The following is a 23413-nucleotide window of genomic DNA, read 5'->3' on the forward strand; positions in this document are numbered from 1 at the left end:
TTCGGTCTCATCATATATAAATCATATACCTCATCTTGATTCCAATAAAGGCGACATAAATATATTATGTACTGAATTTGCTCTTCCAGCATCTTTCGTAGATACTGTCTCGTCTCAACTCGCTTATTACGGCGCTTGAGGTGATTGCTCGTGTGAGTGAGCCAATCATTGCATAGTGACATACTTTTAAACAATATATGTGTGCTTATGCTAGTCTTATAATGAGTTGTACTTGTTGACACCTAAATTTTGATTTTTAGTAAATCATTCATTTAAGTATAAAATGAAAATTATCATAGTTCTCGCAAAAATTAATTTCTCATGCACTGCATATTTACTTTTTGTCGGTCATGCATATCATTGCATTCAGGCCGGAGGCAAAGCAATTGAGCTCAATTTGACAGAGGACTGGACTAGGCTTAGTTTGGATTTTTTGGCAATCAAGAAGGGGTGTGCGTCGAAAATTAACAAGGCTATTGGAATAATTTTGAGCTTAAATCAGCCCATTTACTGTTTAATTTGGAAAAATCATTTTAATTAAAAAAATGTCCATTAATTGAAAAAAAAAGGGGCTTCATGGATGAATATTTTGTCTCCGGATCAAATTGCGATTATCACAAGTTGAGGGACAATTTTGCAAATAATGAAAATAAAACGTAAACCCTAACTCACCATTATAAATACACGTGTAGGGTTTACATTCGAGGGGGCCACATAATTTTACATACACGGCAGAATAGGGAGCGACGGAATAGAAGCACGCAGCCACAAGATTAGAGAAAAATGGTTCCGGTTCTTCGTGCGGGTTCGGAAGAATGGCGTGATCGGGGGAGAAGATTGACTTCTCCGCGGGGGAAAATTCCAAGAGGGGAAGGGGTTGAATTTTTCTTTCTCTTAAACAAGAAGAATAATTACTTATGCCTTTTCTCTCTTTTTCTTTGCAGGATCTACTTCTTTTGCTCTGATTATAGAAACGGCCACGACAATTATGGAATAGGAAGTAGGAAGTGCAGCCTAGCACACGTTTGGGTTCAACCTGGTGATGGTAAATTCATGGAGGTGTTGCCTCGGGTCCAAATTGTGTGTTTGGCAACCTTATTGCGGCATCTAGGTTGCCTCACTTGCACATCGGCGGTTTCGTGACAAAGCAGCCGGTAATCTTGACGATCAGCATCATAACGCTCGATATTAAGTCAAGCCCATCAAGAACAAAAAAAATGCTGATCGCGTGCCCTCTTCGGTCGAGCGTCATTGTTGTCCTTGATCGCAAGCACTACCGTTGTTGCAAGAAGGCCAATCGCAAACATCCAGGTGCCGAGATGAAGCGACTGTTCAGAGATTCACGTACCGAAAGCAATCTATTCCCGCACTCTCGAGCCTCGCACGGATGATGTTATTTTCGGGTTCAGTTTTCACTTGTTTATCTTTACGGAGTTCCGGTGTTATCTTTGGTGTCTTGCATATATCCATCTATATTGCGGCTCCTAATTAGCATAGTGTTTTCTCAATAACATATCTATATCTCTTTTGATCACCTTTTACACACATGCATACAGGAAGCTTCTCACGTGGATTCATGGGTGTTTGTGAACACCCATAGTGCTCCCTTGTCCTCATCATAAATTTTTTCAATATTCGTCCTACCTTCATCGCAATCATTAGGCGACCACCAAGACCTTGTGAGCGGCCCCCTAACAGCACCACCAAATCAGCCCCGAGGTCTCCAATCTCGGTCATCCAGCCCCGGCGCAACCTAGTAGTCTTGTTCGACCAAAATCAGCCGGACCGTAGTTGCTGTTCAATTCGTTTATCGGCTGTCCAGCCTTTGTTTGAGGTCGACCAGCCTTTGTTTTACTATTATTCGAAGTTCTAATCTTGTGTCAACTTGTCTTAGATCATTCAAGAGTGCATTCTTGGCGAATCGAGCTTAAAAGGTGCTAACTTTGGGCGATTCTTCGAGGCAGCGCAAGTGCAGAATTTTAGCTTGAAAAAGGTAAGATTTTTTAACTTTTGATTGCAAGTCCATGCTCTTTTGATTGGAAATTTGTAAGTATGTTATTGCATCTCAATGAACATAAAGGATTTGCAATGAAAACTAGAAAATTTAAGCTTTTCTATCCAACTTTTGCTTGAGCTCAAAATTGGAGCTCTTGATGCAAATTCTGATTTGTTTAATAATCCACTTTGATTGATGAATTCAACGGAACCCTATGAGTGCTCTTGAGAATTTATTGAATTGTGCTTGGAAAATTAACTTTTCTCAAAGTCATGATCAAATTGGATAGATTTGAAAAGATGAGAATTTTGGATGAATTTTCAATATACACCTCTCTTGGCCGAAATTTGCATGTCATGGATGAGCATTGTTCTGATTTTTATCTCAATTGGTTGAGTTGATGTTATCCCATTGGTTGTTCAATCTTATCTCATGTGAATTGGATAATGATCATGTGAATAAACTTTAGGGTTAATACCATGGAAAACCCCAAACTGGTACACTTGTGACAAATTTACCCTAAATTATTTTTTTAACCACAAAAAACCCTAAACTGGTACACCCGTGACAAATTTACCCTAAACTGGTACACATGTGACAAATTTACCCTCCGTTAATTTTCATTAAATTTAACTATCAAATTGTTGATTCAGTGACATGTGATAGTTGACGGGTATACCAATATGGGGTTTTAACCCTCTATTTGTTACAGGTTTATCAATTTGAGATAGGCGATCTTCGGATCTGTCGAGTACGGTCTCGTGGAAGGCAAAAGCATTAGAGACGAGGTCTTCGAGCCATCGCATTTCTTTGTAAGATCGAAGACTTGCTTTCCGTATCATTGTTACCAGGTTATCCCCATGGTCTCCATGGTCGGGATCTTCGCCGCCGGGCGCCCCTAAGGCTTACCTATTTATGTCTAATCGTGAACCTCCTTCCTTTAGTAGTCTCTTCTTGTACGATGACACCATCCATAGCGCACGAATGGGTGGAGCACCAAGGGTTGTGTCCTCCCATACCGTAGCGAACCAAAAGCCAAAACAAAGTGACGATTTAACGGGGGGTGAATTTGTCACATGTGTACCAGTTTAGGGTATTTCGTGGTCAAAATAATTAGTTTAGGGTAAATTTGTCACAAATATACCAGTTTAGGGTTTTTGGTGGTAAAAAAAATAGTTTGGGGTAAATTTGTCACATATGTACCGGTTTGAGGTTTTTCATGGTCAAAAAAATAATTTGGGGTAAATTTGTCACGGGTGTACCGGTTTAGGGTTTTTCATGGTATTAACCCTAAACTTTATCTAATCTATGAGAATTTTCTAATTGGATAACATTTAACTTGTGAATAATCTTTTGCTTCGGATAGTTATCTCACATTCATTCTATTGGTTATATTGCCTTATCTTTTATGGGTGCTCATGTCATGGATACGTTTTGTGTCTAATTGGATGTTATTTGGTCATTGTGGATGGACTTTTGATTCCAATGATTATCTTTAACATGTGAATCGGTTGGGATGATTATTTGATCCTATCTACGGTAAATTTTCCGAAAGTACTTGATTAGAGATAATATTTGCGTTCGATTGGATAATTATCCCATTTTTTGAGAATTATCTGAAATTAAATTTTCAAACCTTAAAGATAATTTCTCAAATTAAAAATGGATCAATCTTTTTAGATGAGGAAAGGTGGACCCCAATGCCATATTTCCGGCCATCCCTCTCATATTTTCAAAATATCCCAAATAAATTGACTCATTTTCATGTTATTTTTCTTATGCTTGTTTGTTTTGATTTGTTATAAAATTTGCACATCTTTAAACAAACATGCCCATAATATATGCTCCCTATGTGCCTAGACCCTTCGGAAAAATTAAATCACACGTCTTAGCCACGATCTCGTGGAATGGGATGTGATTTAGTACAGAAATTCGTGTTACGCCCTTTGGCGAGAAGGGACATTGTTTTTCTATACACATATCCGCATACCGGCTCGAATCCTCGAGGATGTAGCGGATAAAATCTCGCTCTAACCCGGATCTTTGGGAATGAGAGGATTTTCGGAAAAATCGAAAATTAAAAGGTATATTACGGGCATTTTTGTTTATTTTTGTTCGGATTTTTGATTGCTTTTGAATGTTTTCTTTTATTACTGAAAATACCAAAAAATAATCCTTTGGGCGCTTAATATATGGTCTTCATGTCACATTTTTTCAAATTAATCAAGATCGTTCAATTCACATTGATCAATTAGAGAAGGCTTTTTCATGAAATTGGTACCGAAAGGGCATTAATTTTTTCAATTAGCGTAACTAAGTCCCCGGACTCATTCTCTTTGGTTCGTAGAGATAAAATAGTTCTCCCGCTATTTTATATAGGTTTCTAATCAACCTACCGTAAATGATTAGTGGCGGCTCCGATTGAATAATTTCTCATGAATAAACCTAAGTTGCGATTCGGTAGGACTTGGGAGGGTTTGAATTATGTTAGTTGATTTAATTAACCTAATAATCCGTTAGCCTAATTTTAGGTCGCGACAGTACTTGAGAATAAAACATCAATTCATTTAATAATAAGTATAGTACATATATAGTACATATACATAATATAACAATCCTCGAGAATATTACATATTATATTCTACGCAACCCTAAAGACATCCTATGCGTCAAGAACACGTCTTTAGGAACAGCCTTAGTGAATGGATCAGCAACTATCTTGTTCATAGAAATATATTGTAGGATTACTTCATTCTGCGCTATTACATCTCCGATGAAGTTATTCTTTATGTCAATATGCTTTGTCCTACCATGATACTTGGGATCTTTCACATAGGCAATGGCCGCTTGACTATCACAATAAACTGTCACTAATTTTTGAACATTAGTGATTATGACTAAATTTTCAAAGAAACGTTTTAGCCATACTGCTTCTTGTACTGTAGCAGAGCATGTGTAACGGCTTGAGCCCACCGTGCTTCCACGGCGTCACTTTGCAAGATATTGTGCGCTTTGGACACACAATCATCACGGTTTTATTCCTCCGATCGTCGCCCATACAACGCCCGGAAACGCGTCTTGCAAGTGTAAGGACACCTCAAGGCTTATAAAGCCTTCCCAAGACCTCCTCCTAGGCAATGTGGGACTAGGGAGGAGTTGTGACAAACTCCCCTCTCAAAGGCACGGCGTCCCCGTTGTGCCCTCTAGCACCAAGAAGAGCCCGATGTGGCCCCACACGCTGTCGAAGGTCGGCTCGGATACCAACCGTAACGGCTTGGGCCCACCGCACTTCTGCTGCGCCACTTTGCAAGATATTGTCCGCTTTGGACACACAGTCTTCACAGGTTTGTTCCTCCGAGCGTCGCCCATACAACGCCCGTAAAACGCGTCTTGCAAGTCTAAGGGGACCCCAAGGCTTATAAAGCCTTCCCAAGACCTCATCCTAGGCAATGTAGGACTAGGGAGGAGTTGTGACAGCATGCAATAAATTCAGCCTCCATTGTAGATAGAGCTATGCATGTCTGTTTCTTGCTACTCCAAGAAATCGCACATTTCTTAAGCAAGAATGCATATCCGGATGTCGACTTGCGCTCATCAAAGTCTCCTCCCCAATCATCATCGGAGTAACCAATTAAGTGTAAATCAACTCCTTGATAACAAAGTCGATAGTCCGTTGTGCCTTTCAAGTATCTTAGGATCCTCTTGATTGCTTTCCAGTGTTCTTGGCCAGGATTTGACCGGTAACGACTCACTATCCCCACGGCATGATATATGTCGGGTCGAGTACACATCATAGCATACATTAAACTCTCGATAGCACTAGAGTAACGAATAATTTCCATTTTTTTCTTTTCTTTTAGAGTCTTAGGATACATATCGGAACTCGGGCGTTCGCCTTGCATGATAGGGGTATCAATAGGATTACAATGCTACATATTAAATCGTTCAAGAATCTTTTTGATATAAGACTCTTGAGATAGAGCAAGAAGGTGTCGTGAATGATCTCTTTCTATCTTAACTCCCAAAATATGAGCAGCTTCTCCCATGTCCTTCATTTCAAAAGTGGAGGACAACCATTCTTTTATGATGATAACTAGACCCTTATCATTCCCAGCTAACGGAATATCATCCACATAGAGTGATAAAATCACAATTTTATTTTCAGATCGTTTGACATACACATTGTGATCTTCTTCAATCATCATAAACCCAAAAGAAGTTATGGCTTGATGAAAATGAAGGTACCACTATCTAGATGATTGCTTAAGGCCATATATCGAACGATGAAGCTTGCAAACTTTTCGCTCTTGGCCTTTAGCTATAAAACCTATCGGTTGCTTCATATAGATTTCTTCATCTAGTTCTCCATTGAGAAATGTTGTCTTCGGATCCATTTGATGTAATTCTAAGTCTAAATTTGTGACTATAGCTAGGATAAGGCGTATGGAGGCAAACCTTACAATTGGTGAAAAAGTTTCCTCATAATCTATACCTTCTTATTGAGTATAATCTTTCGCCACAAGGCGAGCCTTATACTTTTCAACGGATCCATCCACCCTACGTTTGATCTTGAAAATCCATTTATTTCTAATTGCTTTGCGTCTGGGTGGTAGATCAACCAAGTCCCAAACATGGTTTGCTCTCATAGACTCCATTTCATCTTCCAAAGCATTTTTCCATTCTTCCTTGTCGGGAGATGACAAAGCCTCTTCAATTGTATTAGGGTCTGCATCGTATTGTGAAGCAACCATAAATGCTTCCCCTTCAATCTCAAAACGACGACAAGGAATGCTTGTACGATTACTTTTACGTAACTAAAGTCCTTGCGAGTTCGGTTCACTAGATGATGCAACACTCCTACTAGGTCTAGTATGTTGAGGTAAATCATTATTTTCTTCATCAACATTAGTGGGTGCGTTATTAGAATTTTCCATCTCATATAATCTTAAATTCTTATCGATTTCACCTCTACTAGGAAAATCGTTCTCTAAGAACGTGACATCTCGTAATTCCATTTCAATCACACTTCCATCGGCTTGTTCACCTATGAACACATACCCTTTGGAGTGCTCAGAGTATCTAATAAAGATATATTTCTTCCCTCTATGACTCAATTTTTCATATTTATGGGAAGAGTCATGAACATATCCTCCGCACCCCCAAGGTCGCGATCCGGTTAAATCTAATTTTCTACTAGTCCATAATTCATAAAGAGTGGAAGTGACCAACTTAGAAGGTACACGGTTAAGTATATATGCAGCGATTAATAATGCATCTCCCTAGAATGAGATCAGTAAATTTGTTTGTGCTATCATAGACCTAACCATTTCTAATAGGATTCTATTCCTTCTCTCGGCTACTCCATTTTGTTGTGGGGTATAAGGAATAGTCAATTGCCTTTTGATACCCTTTTCATTACAAAGAGCCTTGAATTACTCGGATAGATACTTACGCCCATGATCGGTTCTTAATGTTTTTATTGTTTTGTCTAAATGGTTCTCTACTAAACTCGTATATCATCTAAAGCAATCTAATGCTTCTGACTTATGGGAGATCAGAAAAACATAACTGAGGCATGTGAAGTCATCCTATAAATGTGATGAAATATGAGGCTCCATGCCTCGCCCTCACATTTAATGGACCACAAATATCGGAATATACTAATTACAATGGAAATTCAGCCCTAGTTCCTTTACCAAATAATTTTCTAGTTGTTTTTCTTGCTAGACAGCGTTCACATGTGGGTAAATCAATCTTAGCGGGTGACCCCAAAAAGGCCTTCTCTAACTAATCTTTTCATTCTATCTAACCCAATGTGACCTAGTCTAGCATGCCAAACATTTGCATCAATATTTACATTTTGAGAAGATGCAATTAAAGAAAAACAATCATTTACATTAACATTGTACATATTATTGTCAATGTCTAAAATCATAAAACCATTCAATACATAACGAGAACCATAATAAGTCGTTCCAAACTCAATGTCAACACAATCACCATGAAAATTTAAAACATAGCCTAAGCCTAGAAGAACAACTACAAAGACCAAATTTCGCCGAATATCGGGAGCATAGAGGACATCATGTAGGAACAGAGTTCAACCACCATGTAAATTTAATTTACATGGGCCAACACCCTTTGCTTTAATTTTGGAGTTATTTCCAACATATATCCATCTTTTTCCTGGCGGTATCCGACGATACTTCACAAATGCTACTCGGTCTCTAGCTACATGGTCTGTGGCTCCTAAGTCTATAGTCTACATAGGATGTGATTCAGCATGCATTACGGTGCTATAAAGAAAAGCATTACTTAAAGTAATGGAGTAATCTGTTACCTTCTTTGGCTCGGTGCATTCACGAGTGAAATGACCCATTTTGCCACAATTATAACAGATCATTTTGGCCTTGTCCTTCTTTCCACGACGCTTCTTGCCTCAAGGGTTTTGGCTCTTTTGCATGTCTGATCGGTCTCCTTCCCTTTGTTGTTGAACTTATAGTTCCTTTTACGCTTAAAGCTTGAAGTTTTACGCGAACCGGTTTCAACAACATAAGCATGCGTAGAAGATTTAGCAGCTTCTAGGCGCTCATCTTCTAACTCCAAATGACGCGCTATATCATCAAAAGTTGTGATATTCTCATTATGCATCATGTTGATTTTCATATGCTTCCAACTTTCGGGAAGAGACCTAATAACGGCCCGAACTTGTTGCTCATCAATTAGGATATGACCTGCTGTCTTGAGCTCTCGTATCATGTTTGACATCTCCTGAAGGTGTTGCTTCATATTTTGATTTTGACGCTTTCGAAAGGTGTCAAACTTGATAGTGAGCCTCCTTAATTTAGTAGCAGACGTGCCTCCAAACTTTTCTTTCAAAGCGGTCCAAATATCTTGAGCATTCTCAAGTCCTTCAAACTCACACATGAGATCATCCCGCATACGGCTCAGCAATGTGATGCGAGCAATGCTATTTTTCTTTTTCCAAGCTTGATAAGCTTCTAGATCTCTTTCGTGTTGAGCAGAATTTCCTTGCTTAGGTTGAACCATGGTGTGGTTGAGGGTTTCCAAAACCTTTTGTTCTTCAAGGATGTATTGAACCTTTCGGTGCCAAATATCATAATCGTCACCGTTCAGTTTTTCACCCTTATTGATGTCGGCCGGGTTTTAGATGCAGAAGCCATAGTCAATGACAATTCTATATTGACAGAATAAGCACGGAATTAATACTAGCACATCTTTCACATTAACAAATATAATTAATTTTGAAGCAAAGAGCAACTTAAATAAATGATAATTGGACAAAAGACACCGAAACGAAAGTTTACCACGTTCCCAATTAACTTCTGTGTTATAATTGTCTCACTATCATGCATTTAGTTCAATTCGCACAAAATTCAAGCTCTAGGTGAGAATTCCATTGAATTCTATCAACCTACGAACTTCCACTAGAAAAAATAATCAAGACACATGATCCATTGATCATTTATCTCTTAATCATATAGGCATAGCATGATACATGCAATTCATGCATCGATCATAATCAAACGCAGAATGTAAGATAACATAATCTCCTACCATTGTTCAAGTTTTCTTCGAACTGAAATTACAAGCATTTTTAGACATGCTATATGCGAATCATGAGTGGTCATTTACATGAAAGCAATATTCTGTATTTTCAAAAAATATATATGTAGGGAAATATAGCTAAAAAAATGCAATAATATCCCAAATTATACCCGTATTTTTATATGTATTTTTAATTTAATGCAAAACAGGAAATTTACGTGCTTAAAAAATATATCGCAAAATTGTCACCAAGTTGCAAAACAGGAATATTCTTGCGTGAGGGAGGGCAGAACCAAAAACTATGCAATCTGGGGAAAAAAAAAATATTCTGCTACAGCAGCTCGCACGTGCCCACACTGCTGACCCTGCACAGAATCGTTGGCGCATGGCTTGCACGCGCCTGCAATTGGATTGGTGCGTGCAACGCACGCTCCTTATGCACGCACTGCTCCATTCTTCTTTTGCGCCTACTGACGCAACTATTCCCCAGGGACACTCGCTTCACTCCCCTCTGCAATTTCTCTTCTCACTCTTCAATCATCTCCATCTCCATCTCCATCAATCCCTCCATGGCGATCCCGGAGAGGCTGCTCCGGTACAGATTCCACCTCCTCGCCGCCCTCCTCCTCGCCCTCGCCTCCTCCGCCCTCGTCTACGCCGCCCCCAGATTCGTCACCGTCCTCGCCTACTTCTGGCCCCTCCTCCTCTCCACCGCCCTCTTCCTCGTGGCCGTCGTCGTCTTCGGCAAGACCTCCCCTCCCGCCGCCGCCGACGCCTCCGGGAAGGACCTCATCGACTACGTCGCCGGTCAGCCGGTGCCCGACGCCCCCCTGGAAACCCCCCACAACGAGTAGATTTTCAAGATAGAGAGAACCCCCCCAAATCTTTTCCTAATCTTTTGGTAATTTCTGACTCTTCTTCTTCTTTCCCGTCAAGTTTCTTCCTTTCTCTTCGTTTGAGTTCTCTCTATTGGGTCCGTAGTTTGACTGAAATAAATAGCTCATTAATGAATTTCTTTTTTTTCCCTCTTTACATCCCTCAAATTACGAATTAAATATTTTTCTTCACTAATTTCGTCACTGCATAAAATAAAAAAAAATAAAAAAAATAAAATAGATACGTGGCTGGACAATTTTCTTTCTATACGCATCTAGCGCGTACGTCGTTCCCATAAGACACTACCGATCAATACGGTGATTTATCGCGCTAGAATCGTTTGTAAATATTCATGCAATAATCTTAAAACTACCGATCAAAACTCAATATCTTGAGTCTCCGCAACATTAAGCACTGAGGGATGGTTCCCATGAAATTGTTGTTGGAAAGGTCAAGTACAGACTGCACTTGGCAAACTGATCCTGGCCTAGATAGCACCGATACTAATACGCGACACGGGACACGACACGACTAGACACTCCGACATGTAATATTTCAAAAATAAGAAATTTCGATACGTCGGGGACACGTTATATATTAAATATATATTTAAAATTAATATTTTGTAATTGATTTATTCAAATACATAAATATATAAATAAATAAAAAACTTAAATGAATTTACATTAAAATTGGGATAAATTGTAATCTCGTTAACCAAGATAGAGTCCTCTTGGCCAAAAAATATCAAAAATCAAGGAAAAAAAATCAAAATGGAGTAAATAGATATTTTTGTGTACTGCAGCTTGGCTATTGCCTCTTGCGTTCCAGCTCATGTGATGGGACACGTCCTTTTCTGTTTGCACAGCCACGTATCTAGAGTTGGCCGGTTCCAACAATTTACAAATCGGAACCGGCCTTGAGAGCCGGTTCCGGTTCCGGGTTGGAACCGTGGGCCCGGTCAACGGGCCGGTTCCGGGCCACGGGTCCATTTGGCCACATCTACACGTATCTTATCGCCTCCTTCACTTTCTCTCTCCATTTTCTACATCATCTCTCTCCCTCCCTCCATCCAGGCAGAGACTTCTTCCTAAGCAGAGGACGGGTTCGATCGAGAATTGGATCTGGCCCCGCTCCTCCGTCAGCCTTCTCGCAATGCCTACCTCGCCTCCTTTGAGTGCCACCTCTACCGAAGACCTAAATGGAGGCAGGTCCCTTCCAGACACCTATCTCCTTCCCTTTCAGCTTCCACCGCAGCCTCAACGGCGGTGGCTGCTTCTATTTCTCGCCGATTCACTTTTCTGGTTGTCTCTTGATCCTCGAAGTCGACTCCCCCTCTTCCGCCGATCTCTGCCCTCCAGTTCCGTTCTTTGCCTGCTCTCCTTCCTCAACGACGCGCGTGTCGCCGGCGAGTCGCCTGTGTTGACCAGGTGTCGGATGTCCGACACGTGTCCGATACCGACGCGACGACCTTCTAGGCGTGTCGGTGCTACCCAGATCCTGGCACAGGGCCATGGAAATGATTCTTTGAGAGAGAGAAGAAAATTGTGGAACCCAGGTGTCTGCCAATATCATTTTCAAGAACTGAACTGAAATTGTTACTCGAGAAATCCAGGTAGACACTTCTCCGTGGCAGAGCTGACATTTTCCCCTGGAGCTCGTTTCTGTGGAGGTTAATAACAGAGAGGCTTAAAGGGAGATTAGGAAAAGGTTCTCCCCGTTTATTGAAGAAATTGAAGGAAAGATTGACATAAGAAAGATATTCGATCTCCCATATCCATTTTGGTATCTCTCCTTGAATTTGATTGTCAGAGAGGCCTAGATGGGCCAATTTCGGTATGTTTTCCAAGAATTCAGGGACCGAACTCAGCTGACAGGAAGACGGGTTTATAGTGTAAAGAGTAGTGGAACCGAACAAAGCAGAAGTGGATGCAGCAGCATCAATTGACAAACAATTGTGGGAAATATCGAGATAAGTGAGGTTCTTGAACGGCTGAAACACATCAATGTGCAATGAGCCACTGAAATTATTAGGAGAAAGTGAGAGTTAGTTAAAGTCCTTGAAGTTCGAAAATAAACACTGGTATGGGTTCCTTTAAATTGTTGCTGTTCAAATCGAGCGCGTTTAGTTGACAGCAAGTGACATTTAGAGAATCACTCAGCTCACCCGAAGACCGATTGTTGGAAATTTCTATCGCCTTAATTGAAGGAAGTGTAAAGAGAGACAAGGGAATGGTTCCGTCTAATGAGTTGTACCGCAAATCTACTTTTACAAGGCTCGAAGCTCTCCGGTTAGAGCATTGCGGGATAGCATAATCCGTAGTCGGATGCTTGGACATACTAAATGAAGAAACCGAACCCATAAGATTGCTCAAAGACATGTCGAAATGGAGGTCGGGATCAATCCACTCAAACCGCAATTAACAATTCTAAACTAGACGAACTTCGAGATTTTACCGAGGACCACAAGTATCAAGAGAACTATCCTGCGGAAAATTGGGCAAAGGACCCCGAAGAAGTTGGTTGCAAGCAAAGGTCGAGGGTCTCGAAGTGTCTCGCATTTGAAAGATTTTACAAGGAAACTCTCCATGCAACCCACAATAAATCGGACGAAGAGTAGTTAGATCGGGGAATCTAGCGAAGAACTCGAGAACCGTGGTTGATAGGTTGTTGCCATTGAGTTGAATGAATGACAAATTATGAATAGACATGCTCAAGACTGAAGTTTTTGCACCGAAGAGGACAATGCGTTGCACCATTCAAAGTAAAATTTTTTGTAGATTAGTGGCGACTCCAAAGTAAAATTTATTGAGGTGTCTAATCGACATATCGTAAAGAGATTAGTGACTGACTCCAAAGTAAAATTTTTTGCATGTTAAAGCATAAATCATAAGTTGCGATTTGTTATGAACTTGATTGAGTCCAAACTAGGTTAATTGAATAATTAGCTCGGTGATGTGAGTAGGTAGACTCCCATAAGAACCGGTAACTTACATTTTCCGACCATCACCGACGGCCGGTGGTGGCGGGCACCACCAAGTCCTTCACCTCTCCTCGCGTCTTTCTCGGTCTCCCACTCTTGGTTGAGAATAGGGTAGAGTTACGGGAGTTGATTCCATAAAGAAATAAAGGATCCAATTGCACGGACAAAATAAGTGTAGATACTCCGGACGAAGCGGGAGAGAACTAGAGGTGGAGGTTCCGGATAAGAGCAGCCTCAACGCTCCGGCCGCGAGCCGTACGTGTTGGCGTTGGCTTCTGTAGGGGGTCATCGTCGTTGCCCCTTCCCAGCGTTCAAACCAAAACATGGCCCCAAAAAAAAAAAGGAACTACGTAGGCTCCAAAGAATGTCATATCCGAAAAAAAAATTATTTAGTGTTTTGCATGTCGCTCGGCATTCAAAGTGCCGAGCAACCGAACATCTTTTTGTATCAACATTTTGATTTTTGTAATTTTTTTATTATTTTATTTTACTCATTTTTTAATTTCTTTTTCTTGTTTTCCTTTAATCATTTTTTATTCAATTTGTTTTGATTTAATCATTTTCTTAATTTCTTTTTCTTGTTGCTCCGTGGCCCCATCGCCTCGCTCGCTCGTGCAACACGATGACGCACCTCAACTCTGTGGCCCCATCACCTTGCTCATTTTTAATTTCTTTTAAAAAATGATTAAAAGAAAACAAATTGAATAATGAAAAAATGATTAAAAGAAAACAATAAAAATAAAAATGAACGAGCTAATGAATGAACAAACGAGCAAACGAACGAGCGAGACGACGGGGTTACGGAGCAATGATAAAAAGAAATTAAAAAATGATTAAAAGAAAACAAATTGGACGATAAAAAAATGATTAAAAGAGAACAAGAAAAAAGAAAAACGAGCGAGCGAATGAACGAACTAACGAACGAGCGAGGCGACGGGACCGTGGAGTCGAGGCATGTCATCGAGTGAACAAACGAGCAAGGCGATAGGGCCGCGAAGCGATGAGAAGAAGAAATTTAAAAAATGATTAAAAGAAAACAAATTGAATAATAAAAAAATTATTAAGAGAAAACAAGAAAAAGAAGAACGAGCGAGCGAACGAACAAACAAGTGAGCGAGGCGATGGGGTCGCGGAGTCGAGGCGCGTCATCATGGTGCACGAGCAAGGCGAAGAGAAAAAGAAATTAAAAAAATGATTAAAAGAAAACAAATTGAATAATAAAAAAAATGATTAAGAGAAAACAAGAAAAAGAAGAACGAGCGAACGAACGAACGAACGAACCGGCGAGCGAGACGACGGGGCCGTGGAGTCGAGGCGCATCATCATGGTGCATGAGCGAGTGAACGTACGAACGAAGAGACGGGGCCACAGAGCGACGAGAAAAAGAAATTAAAAAATATTAAATGAAAACAAATTGAATAATAACAAAATATTAAAAGAAAACAAAAAAAAAAGAAATTAAAAAATGATTAAAATAAAATAATAAAAAAATTTTAAAAAAATGTTGCTCGGCACTTAAGGTTCAGGCAGACCCCTAGGGGGAAATTTTCCGTTCTTTTATGACAAGGTTGCTCAAGAACGCAAGGGCAAATCGCACAAACCACCACCACCTCCTCCTCCTCCTCCTCCTTCAGTGACCGCCCGTGACACTACCGTACATGGCTTGCGGTCGGCGTCGGCGGACAGAAGATGGAAGTGCCGGGCTAGATATCGCGACTGGACCACGTCTTGAGAGTCCTCACTTCTTCAAGATCATTCTCTCTGACACCTTTCAATCTGGGAAGGTCGTAAGTTCAACATTTTCGCAGTCTGTTTCTTATGATTCAGCTCCAGTGTCTCGACAGTTTCTGTCTTGGTTTAGAACTGTCGCCCTCGTGCTGTGTACAGACAATCTGGAGATCTTTCTATGCGTTTGGCTTTGTATCAACATTTTGATTCTTGCGAAAAGAAAGAAAGAACCACAACCCCGAAGAAAAAAGGGTTCAATTTTGAATTATTCTAGATGAAAATCAGCGCTTTAGCTTGGAATTGAGGATTGGTTGCCTAAGGATACTGTGGAGTGGAGAAAGGTGTTAGGTCTCCAGCTTGTCTCTCGTCAAATGAAGCAACTATAACTGGAAGTCACCCTTACTTGCCCGGTGACACCCTGCTTGTGTTCAAACCGATCTTTCATCGCCCTGTTGCAGAATCTAAAATTTGCCCAGTGCTCTTCCTTTTTTCCCTGCACTTTCGATTTTGATGAATTTGAGTCCTGGACCTATAAGCTATAACTTGAGTTTTCCTTAATAGGGGATTCCGAAAAAATTCTTAGGAAGATATGGAAAGGATCTCTCAAGCTTGGTGCTACTCCAGGTTCCGGGCAGTTTGACCTGGACTATAGGAGTAGAAAAGCAAAACAATGGCATTGTTTGGTTATGGAAAGGGTGACGAGAATTTATGCAGCATTACTCCATTGGTCATGGTCACCTTGTAGTTTTCAAATATGAAGGGAACTCCACTTTTCACGTGATGATATTCGATAAGAGTGCTTCGGAGATCGATTATTCGTCGAGTGGCATATCGAACCTCGGGAGTGGATTTATCTCGCCAAAGAGAGAGTGAGTATGTGGTAGAAGTTGAAGTTTCGGAGGATTGCGCTCCTCGTCAAAAAATGAGGGTCGAACCTCATTCACCATGTTCTCAGTCGAGTCCATGCTACTCATCACAAGATCTCGAAGGTGTGTCTTGTCATTTTGTGAGTCTTGTTTCTTCTTACAGAGCTCTCTCCTTTGCTAGTTCTTTTTTTAGTACTTGAGAACTTTTTGATAAGCTTGTTTATGTTGACTGATAACATTATGATTTCCGTCATGCTTATCGTGGTTAAGTAGTTACAACTTCTTTGGTGAAGAGAAGCGAATTTTTCATTTGGTCAACTTATCTAAATCTGATTTCTATGACGGTAGTTTCTTCCATTCTGCGTTAAATATGTTCATGGTAAGTAAATCAACTAATGAAAATTTCAAATTGGCGTAATCTAAGTATTTCATTGTTTTTTAAGAATAGACAGTGTCGGAGAGTCTAGAAGCAGAGCTAGCCATTCTAAGCCAGTTTTTGGTGGTTCTACAAGTTCGTGGCCTCTCTCTAGTTTTGAATTGGCTAGCAAATTTGACTCAGAGTATCCTTTTTTCAAGGGGGTGATCCGGCCATCTCACATTAAACTAGGGGTGTGCAAACTGGACCGGACCGGCCCGGACCAACCTGGGACCGGCCCGGACCGGCCGGGTTGGTCCGGTCCTTGAGGTGGATGGTCCGGTCCCCGGTCCCAATAAATGGGACCGGTGCCCGGGCGGTCCGGTCCTCGGGTTTCTTGCATTGGGACCGGACCGGCCCGGCCCGGACCGGACCGCCAATAATATATAATTATTTATATATAAATATATACAATTGCAAAAAAAAAATTGAAAACAAAACAGTATAATAAAAGTCCACTGCCCATTTTTTTCCCAACCTTGCACGGTCGCACTCTCTTCCTCAAGACTCTCTTTTAAGTCTTATTTTCCATCTTGTTTTTGGTCATCTTTTCTCCCTGCAGGTTTTTTTGAGTGCGGTTGGTGATGTTTTTGTCATGTAATGGCTGGATTTGGTATTGAATTCGAACATTTTGGTCAAGTTCGTCGATCATAAAAGTCATAGCGAGTCGCTATGTTTTTACCATGGCATAATTTATTAAGTTGACTAGATTTTCAATAGTTAGCGGTCCCACTCGGGCGGGACCGAGACCGGACCGGGACCGGCCCGGACCAGGACCGGCGGTCCCGGTCCGGTCCTTGGTCCCGAAAATATGGGGACCGGGACTACGGTCCGGTCCCCGGTTCCATGCCGGGACCGGACCGGCCCGGACCATGCACACCCCTACATTAAACATGATATAGTGGTAAGATCGAGAGTTTAATTCATTACTATTTTGGCTTTTTTCTTAAGCTGATTGGATTTCTGCAGGAAACTACATAGCGTTTTCCTTGGATCTATTCGTTCCCATTTGTTTAAAAAGGCATAGATCCTCTAACCCTCATGCTAATTCTAAGAGCACAGACTTTGACGTTCTGTCTTTTGTCCTGTTAAGACTATTTAAGAGTTACTAAAATTACCATATCTATCTACATTTTGCTTGCTTGCTTGGATAAGGGAATGCTTCCTCGGTCTTTCTTTTTAAAGCATGGGTTGTTCAAACATGTGTCAGGGCAGAATGTTCCTCGTAGTTTCATCATGCAGCACATTCGACAAGTCAAGAAAATCGCGACTCTCAGGCATTCAGACAGAACATGGCCAGTGAAGCTTAGTAGCTATCCTAGTGGGGCGATGTTCTCTTCTGGTTGGATGGCGTTTGTGAGAGGAACTCGCTTGCATGTAGGAAATGTCTGCATGTTCGAGCTAACTGATAGAGATGATATTGTGTTCAGAATCTACATTTTCAGCGGCGCAGGTAGAAACTTGATTTACATTGTTTGAAGTGAAACTTGTTCTATGCTAAAGATCTTCATTGTCAATTGAAGAACTATTCACACCAATAATGTCTCTTAAAGTTCTCGTTTTAACTCCAGGCAGGAACAAACGGTCTAAATGCAGAGTGAACCATTCTGAGCTGGTATTTTGTGATCCTACTCCTCCGGAGGCCTCTCACTACTCCTGAATTAGCCAGTGAATTTGATTCGGAGCATCCTTTCTTCAAACTGGTGATACTCCAGGGTCATTTTAAGAGAGCGGTACAATCTTGAGCCTAATCCATCACTGTCATATCTGAAGTTCGATTACAATCTCTATCTAATCTTGCCTCGGTTTTGTGCTGATTTGGTTTGTATTGGGAACTATATAACATGCTATTTTCTTTGGAGTGATCGTGGGGCATCCCAGTGGTGGAGTGACGCAGATTCAGGAAAAACAGAAGTAAAGGCTGTAATTAGGAGGTCGGGACTATCCATTCACTTGGATATCCTAGACAAGCTGCTCCATCACTTTCGTGTGAAAGGATGGACGGTCACTTGAATCAAGTTCTAACCTAAAGTGGCAATATATGGCAGTAATTCGTTCAAAATGCTTTGCATCGCGGGTTAAGACCGATGGCTTTCATGAGCCTCTTAAGACTAAAAGCGGGTCTGATTATGCCTATTCTTAATCCTAAATGGGTAAAGCTCCCGAAACTCACAAAAATGGCCTTATGTGTGTGTGTTTTTTTAACCAAGAGTGCATGCATACGTTATTGTCCTTCTTTCAGCATACATTGATCGTTCAAATGTTGACTCATGTGCAGCATGTCCCTCCTCGATTTGCCGAGCAACATTTGAAGAATTCGAGGGAACAGTAACTCTTAGGTATTCAGATAGATCGTGGCCAGTGAAGCTCTTAAGATTTACGCACCAAACCCGAGTGTACTTTTCTGCTGGTTGGGCTGCATTTGCCAGAGAAGCTCATTTGCGTGTAGGAAATGCCTGCGTGTTTGAGCTCATTGATAGGAATGTTGTTGTGTTCAGAGTTTCCATCTTCGAAAATGGTGGTGAGGACCAGATTCACATTGATTGAGGTGATCATGAAATGTGTTACTCTAGGAAGTTCCCAGCATTGATATGAGTTCAGGATTCTTGACCATGTCTTCTTTATTCAGCAGTGGCGAATCAATCGAAGGAAGACTCTTGTCTGTTCGTGTTTTGTTGTTTTCCGGTGCTAGTTTCGATTATGTACCGAAGACTCTTTTCCCGACATCCGCATTTCATTTGTTTCACGAAAAATGGATGATTTGCAAATTATTTTCTTAAAATTGATCACTTGGCATAATTAGTTAATAAAAAATGATTTCATTTGACGACAACAGTTTTTTTCTAAACATTTTAACGGATAATAAAAATATTTTTTGTTTATTCATTTTTATAAGCGATATAAGCAATCATTTTACTCTATTTGCTAAGCCATATTCAAATTTACATGAATGTACCGGTTCAGAAATTGAGAAATCAGAGCTGACTGGATTGATGTTTGGAATTTTCTGTTTGGAGTAACCAATTTGTGCCTTTTCAGGGAATTAATATTATATGGTTTTATCATTTGGCGACAATAACATTATCAATCTCGGTAAGGTTCTTTTGTGAGAAGGTCGCCTCAAGAACAAAGGCAAATCGCACAAACCACCACCAACCACCTCCTCCTCCTCCTCCTTCAGTGAGCCCCGTGACACTACCGTACATGGCTTGCGGTAGCCGGCGGCCGAGGGAAAATGGGGGTGCCAAGCTAGATGTCGCGACTGGACCTCGTCTTGATAGTCCTCACTTCTTCAAGATCATTCTCTCCGACACCCTTCAATCTGGGAAGCTCGTAAGTCCCACGTTTCCAAACAGTCAGTTTCTTATGATTCAGCTCCAATGTCTCGAGAGTTTCTGTCTTGGTTTAGAACCTTCGCCCTCGTGCTGTGTACATACAATCTGGAGATCTTGCTATGCATTTGGCTTTGTATCAACATCTTGATTCTTGCGAAAAGAAAGAAAGAACAAAAACCCTGAAGAAAAAAGTGTTCAATTTTGAATTATTCTAGATGAAAAATGAGTTCTTTAACTTGGAATTGAGGATTGGTTGACTAAGGATAGTGTGGACAAAGGTATTGGGTCTCTCTAGCTTTACACTCGTTAATGAAGCAACTATAACTGGAATTCAATCCTTAGTTGCCCGGTGAAACCGATCTTTCATCACCGTGTTGCAGAACTTAAAATTTGCTCAGTGCTCTACCTTTTCTCCCTTGCATTTTTTATCTAATTTTGATGAATTCGAGTCCCGGACCTATAACTTTTGAGTTTTCCTTAATAGGGAATTCCGAAAAAATTCTTAGGAAGATATGGAAAGGATCTCTCAAGCTTGGTGCTACTCAAGGTTCCGGGCAGCTCGACTTGGAGAATTGGAGTAGAAAAGCTTAACGACGGCACGGTTTGGTTGTGGAAAGGGTGGCGAGAATTTATGCAGCATTACTCCGTTGGTCATGGTTACCTCATAGTTTTCAAATATGAAGGAAACTCCAGTTTTCACGTGATGATATTTGATAGGAGTGCTTCGGAGATTGATTATTCGACGAGCAGCACATCGAACCTCAGGAGTGGATTTATCTCTCCGAAGAAGGAGGTTGTGGTAGAACTTGAAGATTCGGAGGATTGCACTCCTCGTCAAAAAGTGAGGGTGGAACCTCATTCACCATGTTCTCAGTCGAGTCCAAGCTGCTCATCACAAGATCTCGAAGGTGTGTCTTGTCATTTTATGAGTCTTGTTTCTTCTTACAGAGCTCTCTCCTTTGTTGTTGGTTATTTTTCAAGTACTTGAGAACTTTTTGATAAGCTTGTTTATGTTGACTGATAACTTTATGATTTCCATCATGCTTATTGTGGTTAAGTAGTTACAACTTCTAAGGTGAAGAGAAGCGAATTTTTCGTTTGGTCAACTTATTTAGATCTTGATTTCCATGACGATGTTTTCTCCATTCTGCGTTAAATATGTTCATGGTAGTAAATCAATCAATGAAAAGTTCAAACTGGCGTCATAGAAATATTTCTTTTTTTCAAAGAACAGAAGGGATCGGACATTCTAGATGCAGAGTGAGCCATCCTGAGCGGAATTATGGTGGCCTGACAAGTTCGCGTCCTCTTCCTAGTTTTGAATTTGCCAGCGAATTTGACTCAGAGTATCCTTTTTTCAAGGTGGTGATCCGGCCATCTTATATTGGACATGGTACACTGGTAAGATCGAGAACTTAATTCACTACTATTTTGGCTTTTTTCCTAAGCTGATTGGATTTCTGTAGGAAACTACTTAGCGTTTTCCTTGGGTCTGTTATATCCCATTTGTTTAAAAAAGGCAAAGATCCTCCACCGCTCATGCTAATGCTAAGATCAGAGACTTCGACATTTTGACTATTTTCCTGTTAAAGACTGTTCATGGAGTCGCTAAAACTACCATATCGGCCTACATTTTGCTTGCTTTCTTGAATAAGGGAATGCTTCCCCAGTCCTTATAAAGCATGGGTTATTCAAATGTGTGTGGGCAGAATGTTCCTCGTGGTTTCATCAGACAGCACATCCGGAAAATGAAGGAACTCGCAACGCTTACGCATTCAGACAGAACATGGCCGGTGAAGCTTAGGAGCTATCCCAATGCAGCGGCATTCTCTTCTGGTTGGATGGCATTTGTGAGAGGAACTCGCTTGTGTGTAGGAAATGTCTGCGTGTTCGAGCTAATTGATAGAGATGACATTGTATTCAGAGTCTACGTTATCAGCAGTGCAGGTAGAAACTTGATTTACATTGTGCGAAGTGGAACTTTAGGCTGGTTATGGCATGACACAAATTCTATGCTAAAGATCTTCATAGCCGGTTAAAGAAATATTCACGGCAATAATGTCTCTTAAAGTTCTCATTTTGTCGCCAGACAGGAACAAATGGTCTAGATGCAGAATGAACCATTCTGAGCCGGTATTTCGTGGTCCTACTCTTCTGAGGCCTCTCAGGACTACTGAGTTAGCAAGCGAATTTGATTTGGAGCATCCCTTCTTCAAAATGGTGATACGACGGTCTCATTTTAGGACATTGGTATAATCTCGAGCCTAATCCATCACTGCCATATCTCAAGTTTGATTACGATCTCTATCTAATCTTTCCTCAGTGTTTTCCTTGGTTGATTTGGTTTGTATGGGGAACCATATGACAATAGTTAGTTTCCTTGGAGTAAGCGCGGGGCATTCCAGTGGTGGAGTAATGCGGAATCAGGGAAAAAGGAAGAAAAAACAGAAGTAAAGGCTGTAATAATGTCGGGACTATCCATTCACTTGGATATCCTCGACAAGCTGCTCCATCACTTTCCGCATCAAAGGATGGACAGTCACTTGAATTGAGTACTAACCTAAAATGGCAATTAATGTTCTGTAATTTGTTTGAAAATGCTTTACATTGCGGGTTAAGATCGATGGCTTTCATGAGCCTCTTAAGACTGTTGGCTAAAGCTCCTGAAACTCGCGAATATGGCCTTGTGTGCTTTTTTTTTTCCAAGAGTGCATGCTTAAATTATTGTCCTTCGTTCAGCATACATAGCATACGCTGGTTATTCAAACGTTTACTCATGTGCAGCGTGTTCCCGGCAAATTCGTCCGGCAACATATTGAAGAAAACAAGAAAACGGCAACTCTTACGTATTCAGACAGATCGTGGGCAGTGAATCTCTCAAGATATAAGCGGGATGCCCGCTTGTTGTTCTCTGCTGGGTGGCCTGCGTTTGCAAGAGAAGCTCATTTGCGTGTAGGAAATGCCTGCGTTTTTGAGCTTTTTGACAGGGATGATGTTGTGTTCAAAGTCTCCATCTTAAATAATGGTGACGAGCGCGAGATTCACCTCGATTGAGGCGATCGTGGGTCTGTGTTACTCTAGGCGGTGTTCGCAGCATCGATGTGAATCCAGGATTCCTAATAATGCCTCCTTTATTCAGCAGTGGTGAATCAATAAAAAGAAAACTCTTTTCTGTTTATGATTTCGTGCTAGCTTCGATTCTATACTTCCATTTTGGCAAGAGTTTCGCAGATTTGGCGCGTCTTTAAGGGTTCTGGTTGCTCGACTCACCTGAAGTGTTCATATGGATTCTCCTAACTTCTCATTGTTATGTCTTACGTGCCAAAGCTTTTTGTAAGAATAAAACAGTACACAGAAAGCAGTCCATTCGTTTGGTTTTTGCATTCCTCGCCTTTTGGCCTATCAACATTATGTTTTGTTTATATTGTTTTATGGCCAAATGAAAACAAAATTAAAAGAGCATTTATAGAAATTTGCATGGGTAAGGCTAGATTGTACAGTGTTCCAATTCAGGTTATACATGAATGAACCGATTGAGAAATCAATGCTGAGAACTTAAGAACTGATTTTTAGGTGTTAACACTCTTTATCTCTATACAAACATAGGATCGCGACCACAATGGGTGAGTCCTAACCATGTAGTTG

The 23413-nt window shown here is 40.8% G+C and overlaps 3 protein-coding genes, 1 long non-coding RNA gene and 1 pseudogene across 4 annotated transcripts in view; all 5 read left to right on the forward strand.

Moving 5' to 3' along the window:
- LOC125315325 overlaps positions 1-23413 on the forward strand; it is a 213988-nt gene that overhangs the window by 29280 nt on the left and 161295 nt on the right. The window lies entirely within an intron of this gene.
- The window catches only part of LOC115730424, a 94481-nt gene that overhangs the window by 15780 nt on the left and 55288 nt on the right, over positions 1-23413 (forward strand). The window lies entirely within an intron of this gene.
- LOC125315138 lies at positions 10069-10576 on the forward strand. The gene has a single exon (XM_048279317.1). It carries the CDS (start codon positions 10135-10137, stop codon positions 10417-10419), a length of 285 nt encoding a protein of 94 aa, XP_048135274.1. The 5' UTR covers positions 10069-10134; the 3' UTR covers positions 10420-10576.
- On the forward strand, positions 15038-19100 carry LOC125315131 (annotated as a pseudogene).
- Positions 19638-22944, forward strand: LOC125315128 (B3 domain-containing transcription factor VRN1-like). Its single transcript, XM_048279304.1, has 6 exons — positions 19638-19766; positions 20253-20676; positions 21003-21169; positions 21478-21715; positions 21858-22018; positions 22553-22944. The coding sequence occupies exons 1-6, from the start codon at positions 19638-19640 to the stop codon at positions 22820-22822; spliced, it is 1389 nt and encodes a 462-aa protein (XP_048135261.1). The 3' UTR covers positions 22823-22944.

This window comes from Rhodamnia argentea, chromosome 5 (genome assembly GCF_020921035.1).
Source record: "Rhodamnia argentea isolate NSW1041297 chromosome 5, ASM2092103v1, whole genome shotgun sequence".
NCBI classification, from domain to species: Eukaryota; Viridiplantae; Streptophyta; class Magnoliopsida; order Myrtales; family Myrtaceae; genus Rhodamnia; species Rhodamnia argentea.